General features: G+C 66.7%; 2 protein-coding genes across 2 annotated transcripts in view; one reads left to right on the forward strand and one right to left on the reverse strand.

Annotated features, from left to right (window-relative positions):
* The window catches only part of CHLNCDRAFT_143199 (hypothetical protein), a gene marked incomplete at both ends in the record, with an annotated part of 13,662 nt that extends 12,113 nt beyond the window's left edge, over window positions 1-1,549 (forward strand). Inside the window, 6 exons of the mRNA XM_005849599.1 lie at window positions 161-417; window positions 490-576; window positions 711-773; window positions 923-1,006; window positions 1,136-1,191; window positions 1,384-1,549. Coding sequence (XP_005849661.1) covers window positions 161-417; window positions 490-576; window positions 711-773; window positions 923-1,006; window positions 1,136-1,191; window positions 1,384-1,549 — 713 coding nt within the window. The remainder of the gene's footprint in view (window positions 1-160; window positions 418-489; window positions 577-710; window positions 774-922; window positions 1,007-1,135; window positions 1,192-1,383) is intronic.
* A 394-nt stretch (window positions 1,550-1,943) lies between these two features.
* Window positions 1,944-2,921, reverse strand: CHLNCDRAFT_143200 (hypothetical protein; the record flags this gene model as incomplete). Its single annotated transcript, XM_005849850.1, has 4 exons — window positions 1,944-2,009; window positions 2,219-2,419; window positions 2,603-2,640; window positions 2,723-2,921. 4 exons carry the CDS (start codon window positions 2,919-2,921, stop codon window positions 1,944-1,946), a joined length of 504 nt encoding a protein of 167 aa, XP_005849912.1.
* Window positions 2,922-6,292: the final 3,371 nt, after the last annotated feature.

Below are 6,292 nucleotides of genomic sequence, written 5' to 3' on the forward strand. Positions count from 1 at the left end.
CACAGGCACGTGCCGCCAGGCTGTCGCATGCTGCCGCCCTGCGTCCCTCAGCGCACCTGCTGCGACCTCCGTCCGCCCTTGCCATCCCACCCCTGCTCTGCTGCCTGCTGCCTGCCCCTGCCCCGCTGGCAACAACCGCCTGCCCCTGAACCTGCTGCAGACTTTGTGGAGGAGTGGCGGGACAGGCTGCGGGAGGCGCTGGAGGCGCAGGAGCAGCAGGCCTGCCCCGCCTCCCCCGCTGGCGGCACCGCTGGCGCGGCCGCGGGCGACGCCGACGCTGCTGCCAGCAAGGAGGCGCTGCGGGCTGCGGAGCTGTCTGTCATGACTCAGTTTGCGTTTGGCTTCCAAACCATACAGGCCCCCAAGGCAAGCGGCCGCGACCAGCCACCTAGCCCTGCGCTGCACTGCCTGCAAACTGTGCTTCCTCGCTGCTGCTGCACGTCGCCGGTCCAACCTGCCTGGCTGTGGTGTGCTGCCTGCGGGGTTCAGGTGCTGAGCGATGTGGTGGAGTCGCTGATCGGCGCCGTGTTTGTCGACACGGGCGGCGACATGGGCAGGGTGTGGGAGGTGACGCAGGTGGGCCAGCGAAACTGGGGCAGGCAGCGTGTACCATAGAGTGGGCAGGCAAGCCTGTGGCTATGCTTAAAGGAGCGCCGACCCACCCCGCCGTGTGCGCCCCGGCGCTGCCACCCCCGCCTGGCCCCCTGCAGCGGCTGCTGGACCCCATGGTGGTGCCCGAGACGCTGCCGGTGCACCCCATCAGGAGGCTGCAGGTGGGCTGGGCCGGGCTGGGCTGGCAGCCTTCCCAGGCCCGGCCCTCGCCGCTCCCCACCACCCTCCTGAATACCGGCGTGCATGCCTGTGGGCCGGTGGCGTTGCCTGCCTTGAGCCTGCTGTTGTGCAACGCCCGCCGCTGCCGCAGGAGCTGGTGCAGCGGTGCGGCGTGAACCCTAAGTACGAGGAGGCGGGGCGGGAGCAGGGCGGTGCGGGGCGCGTGCACGTCAAGGTGCAGCTGTGCGGCGCGTGCGCCCGTGCCACCAACCTCCCAGCATCCTGCGTCTCTCTGCTGCGTCGTTCTGCTGGAGGGGCGCAGGCGCCACCCACGCCTGCCCTGCGTGCCGTGCTGTGCATGCAGGTCAGCGCGCAGGGCGTGGTGCTGGGGGAGAGCGTGATGCAGGCCACCAACTTTAGGTGGGCCTGCCAGCGGCGCCGCCCCCGGTGCATCCCGGGGCCTGCCCATGGCTGGCACCTGCTGCGCATGGAAGGAGGAGAGGTGGCAGGCGGAGCTGGAGGGGTGGTGGCGCCAGCACGCGGGAGGGCCGAGTGTTGGGGGCCTTCTCGCTCGTTACCGACACGCGTGCCTCGTGGCTCGCTGTGGCGCAGGGCCGCGTGCCGGCTGGCGGCGGAGGCGGCAGTGAAGGGATGGGCCGACCGCTCCGCAAAGGTGCTGGAGGCCAAGGCAGCTGCTGCCGCTGCCGCTGCTGCTGTAGCAGCAGAAGCAGCGCCAGCTGCCGAGGGAACACCGGCCAGGGATGCACCGCACAGCTGAGTTGGCTGCTGCTGGCACACACCGATCGGCACACCGATTCGCATTACAATTTGTCGCGTTGTACAGCTGAAGCATCAAATAGCAAAGTAGATTCAAATTGATTCAGGTGCGTTGCCTAGAAAGTTTCGATTGCTGGCCGGCGGCCAAGTTGCACATGTAAAGGATCTGCGGCCGCCATGAAGACTCTTGGGGCTGGAAGAGCGCGCCGCGAGCCTGGCCTGCCTCGGCTGGCCTAGGCCAACACAACAGCCGAGACTTGAGTTTGCCTCCATCGCCAACTTGTAATAAACGGGATAGGCACCGAAGCTGCTTGCCGCACCGCCCGGTGGGCAACTGGCGAGGGGGCATGGGGTGGCGCCTCCCGACACGGGTCGCGCTCGCCTGGGAGAGGCGTCTACCTGGCGGGGATCTCGGACAGGTGCTTGGTGGCCTCCTCCAGCTTGGTCTTGGCATCGTTCAGCTGCGAGATGGATAGGGCGCACGCACAGGTGGGTGGGGCCAGCAGCGGGATAGCGGCTGGGTAGGGCCAGCCGCGCTCACACAATGCACGCCATGGCGGCACCCGGCACAGCCCCCTGCTCCTGCCCTGGTGCCGCTGCGTGCCCCCAGCAGCTCGAGAGTCGCCCCTACATGCACCCCTGCATCCGCCATCCCGCGCCGCCGCCGCACCTTTTGCTTCATGGAGGAGAGGGTGGTGTCGGAGGAGGAGGCGCGGTTCTCCACCTCCTGCTTCTGCTGCTTGGCGGCGTCTAGCTCCTTCTGCAGCTCATCCTTTGACGACTTGAGGCTGTTGACCTCGTTCTGCAGGTCGTCCCGCTGCTTCTTGGTGGCATCCAGCTCATGCTGCACCGCATCCTTCTCCTGCTGGCGCTGCACGGCGTCGGCGGGGGGAGGAGGGTGGGGGTGGAGGTGCAAAAGAGTTGGTCCGGGGATTCCGGGAGAGTGGCCGAAGCAGAGCGGCATAGAGGGGAACCTCGCCAGCTGTTGTTAGCCTGCCCGATGGATGATGAGTATGTGCGTGCGAAGTGTAGTGCCAAATGGGCGGCAGCGCACCGTGTTGAGCGCTGCAGTCAGCGCCGCATTCGTCTCCTCTGCAGGATAGTGTGGGAAGGGAAGCGGTCAGCCAGAGTGAGAGGCTGTGTGACATGGGGAGGCCGAGAGGAGGCCCCCGACTGCCATGGGGGACCCGTGCTAGGCGGCGGCAGGCGGCGGCGGCGGCGGGAGTTCGGGGGCACTCGCCTGTGGAGCGCAGCCTGTTGCTGTTGAAGCGGGGTCCCAGGACAAAGGTGCCCAGCAGCAAGCCAAAGACCAGGCCGGCGAACAGAGTGCCCCTGGACGATATGCCCGACTTCTTGTCATATTTGTCGCCCATCGCGATGCGGATTCACGCTTATGGGCACGGCTGCTTGCTAGGGGGCTGGCGAACAGCGGTACCAAGGCGGACACCCTGTTCAGTGGAGCCCGATTCACACGATCTCCAGGCGCTTCAGCGGGAAAGGGCGGGAGGTGCGGGGAGCTGCTCGGTGATGTTGGTGACAGTGCCCCTGCGATCCAATTGGTGGAACCCTCGCCCCCCTGCCAGGTGGAACAGTACATGGCGTAGTCCGCTCGATGGCGGCGACGGTGGGCATGGCGGCACGTGCACGGCAATTTGCCTGGCCACAACATGCAGCTGAACTGGACTACCCTGTGCTCCCCTTTGCCTTGTTGACAGCTGAAGGCGCTGTTTGGCGCAGTGCCAGCGAATTACAGGCTGCTCCAACGCTTGCTCACCAAGCGCCGCCACCGGCCAAACACACAGGATAACGCATACATGCAGCATACACTTGGTCATAAGATGCAATTCGTCAGGAATCAAAGCATTTCAATGCCAGCCTTCTCACGGGCCCAAACACTGCCAAATCCCCACCGCGGTAAAAAAATGGCTCTGGCGTGCCTCCACACGGATGGGTCGCCAAGCCACAGCAGTCGTCGTCCCTGGCTTGACACACGCCTAGGTGTTGATCTCTGACAAGTGCTTGCTGGCCTCATCCAGCTTGGCTTTCGCATCGGCCAGCTGCAGCAAAGCCATGCGCGTGGGCATGAGAGGCTGGCAGCAACGGATGCCAGGCTCCCCGGCAGATCGGGCTGCCCCGGAAGAGCCCAGCATGCTCAGCACCCTGAACTTTGATCGAAGCATGCGAAACCAACCACCATCAACACCCACCTTCTGCTTCATGTTGCCACCCGACTTGTCCTGGCACTCCTTGAGCTGCTGCTTCAGGGAGTCCACCTCCTTCTTCACCGAATCTTGCGACCCCTTGATCCCATCCAGCTCCTTCTGCACCGTGTCCTTCTCCTCCGTGAGCTGCACCGCAGCGGATCAGGTGGCAGAATGGCGACATTGCGGGGGGCGCGCATGGCAGGAGGCCCGGATGCAGCACAAATGCATGCCCGCCCTCGGCCGTAAGGAACCGCAGCGCGCTGGGCGGCGCCGCAGCCTTGCTGGCTGCTGTGCCGCTCACCTTGTCCACCGATGCCTGCAGGGTCTTCTTGGACTCTTCTGCACCAGAGAAATGCCATGCACAGGAACAGGGTCAAGGGTCTTGCACAGCACCGAAGGTGGGAGCGCAGCAGGCGGCACCCTGCCGCCACCAATCCACACCCATAGCCACTGACACCTGCCCCTGCTGCTCCAATCGTGCCTGACGCGCTCAGCTGGGCGACGAGAGGGGCTCGGGTCCGTGGCGCCAGCAGCAGGGCCCCCAGAACCAGGCCGACGATCAGGCCCAGGAAGATGCCGCCTTTGCCGCCGCCCCGCTGGGCAGAACCCATGGTCGCCATGACGGAGCCCTCAACTACCGCAATTTTGACAGAGGAGGCTGGGAGGCGGGCAAGGCAGCGAGGTGGCGAGCCCGTTTTGCGGGTGGAGACGATCTCAGCACGCGAGTACAGAAGAGGGTGGTGAATGCGGGTGGGGAGAGGGAGAACAGGGCGCCCTGTTCATCCTTGTGGCGGCGCCGCGCTGGCAGCAATACTGCAGCACCTGGGCGTCGTCGGCGTAAGTGCCGGTGGTGGTGGTAAGGGCGGCGCCAGGCAGGAGGTTGGCAAGGCCGATGCCGCGGGAGCGCAGGAAGGAGAGGAGGGCCTGTGCAATGAAAAGGTACAGCAGGGGGGCAAGGGGGCACCCCTGCCGCACGCCTGCCCTAAAAAGGGCAGGGGCAGAAATGAAGCCGTTGATCATGGCGCGGGCGTGAGTGTCGGTGAGGAGGGGCCGGACCAGAGAGAGGAAGCCCTCCCCCAGCACCCTCCCCCACGCCCAGCTCAGACATGGCGTGGAGGAGAAAGCCGCGGTCAATGGTGTCATAAGCCTTGCGGAAGTCACAAAACACAGCAAGGGCAGAGCGGCCCAGGCGGCGAAGGAGGTGGGGGAGGAGCTGGAGAGCCATAATGTTGTCGCCGATCTGGCGGCCAGGCACAAAGGCCGCCTGCTCAGGATCGATGATGTGGGGCAGGCAGGGGCCCAGGCGGCGGGCAAGGATCAGGGCGTAGATGCGGTACTCAGCGCCCAACAGGGTGATGGGACGGTAATGGGCAGGGTCAGAGCGGTCGCCCGCCTTGAAGAGGAAGGTGATGAGGCCCTCATGAAAGCGCGGGGGCAGGGCGCCGGTGGAGGCGACGGCAGAAAAGAGGCCGGCAAGAATGGGAGCAAAGGGGGCACGGAAGCGGCGGTACAGGTCGGGCGGGATGCCATCCAGCCCCGGCGCCTTGCCAGGCTGGCCGCGCCTCAGTGCGCGGCACACCTCCTGCTCAGTGACGGTGCTGCTCCCCAGGCCTGCTGCCTGCTCTGGCGCGAGGCGCCGGCCACCCCGCAGGGAGGCCAGCACCTCCTCCTGCGCGGCCGCTGTCGTGGCGGGCTGTGCTGCCACCCCCGCAGAAAACTCCGCTGCCCGCTGAGCCGCTGCGGGTGTGTAGGGCGCCGCCGGCACCGCGCAGCGCCGGGACGCTGGTGGCCTGCCGCGATAGGCGCAGCTTGCGCGACAGGGCAGGGCTGGCCCGCTCGCGGCAGTGCAGCCAGCTGTGGCGCCGCGCCTGCGCAGCCTCAGCTGCGCCCTCGGCGTGGGCTGCTCGCCGCCAAGTGCTGTGTGCTGCCACAAGGTCGGGCAGCGCGCCGTCGTCGCCCGCCCGCCAGCGGGCAGCCAGGCTGTCCAGCGCCGCCCTGGCTGCCACCACCGCCGCACCAGCCTCCCGGCTGGCGCGGTGCAGAGCAACACAAACGGCATACAAGCGGCGCTTGAAGGCGGGCCACCACACCAGGAGGGCGTGGGGGTCGGTAGGAGGGGCCTGCTGAGCCAGCCACTCCTCAAGCTGCTGGCACAGAGCGGGTGAAGAAAGAAAGCCGAGGCGCAGGCGGCGGCGCTGGCGGCCAACAGACGGGGGCTTAAGGCCCAGCAGGGTGACAGAAACAGGGCAATGGTCGGCCAGAGGGGCCGGGCTCACTGTGGGGCTGGTGGTGAAAGGGAGCAGCGGGTCAGAGACGTAGATGCGGTCGAGGCGGCAAAACACTGACCCGTTGGAGAAGGAGAAGGCACGGCGGCCAGGGTGGCGCACGCGCCAGACATCCACCAGCCCGGGGAGGAAGAGGGAGAAGGAGGACTGGGAGGAGGAATCACTGCAGTAGGTGCAGCGGCGGAGGGGGACGTTGGCAATAGAGCGACGGTCAAGGTGGGGATCAGGAGTGAAGTTATAGTCGCCGCCCCACAC

Source organism: Chlorella variabilis (genome assembly GCF_000147415.1).
Source record: "Chlorella variabilis unplaced genomic scaffold CHLNCscaffold_5, whole genome shotgun sequence".
In the NCBI taxonomy this organism is placed as follows: domain Eukaryota; kingdom Viridiplantae; phylum Chlorophyta; class Trebouxiophyceae; order Chlorellales; family Chlorellaceae; genus Chlorella; species Chlorella variabilis.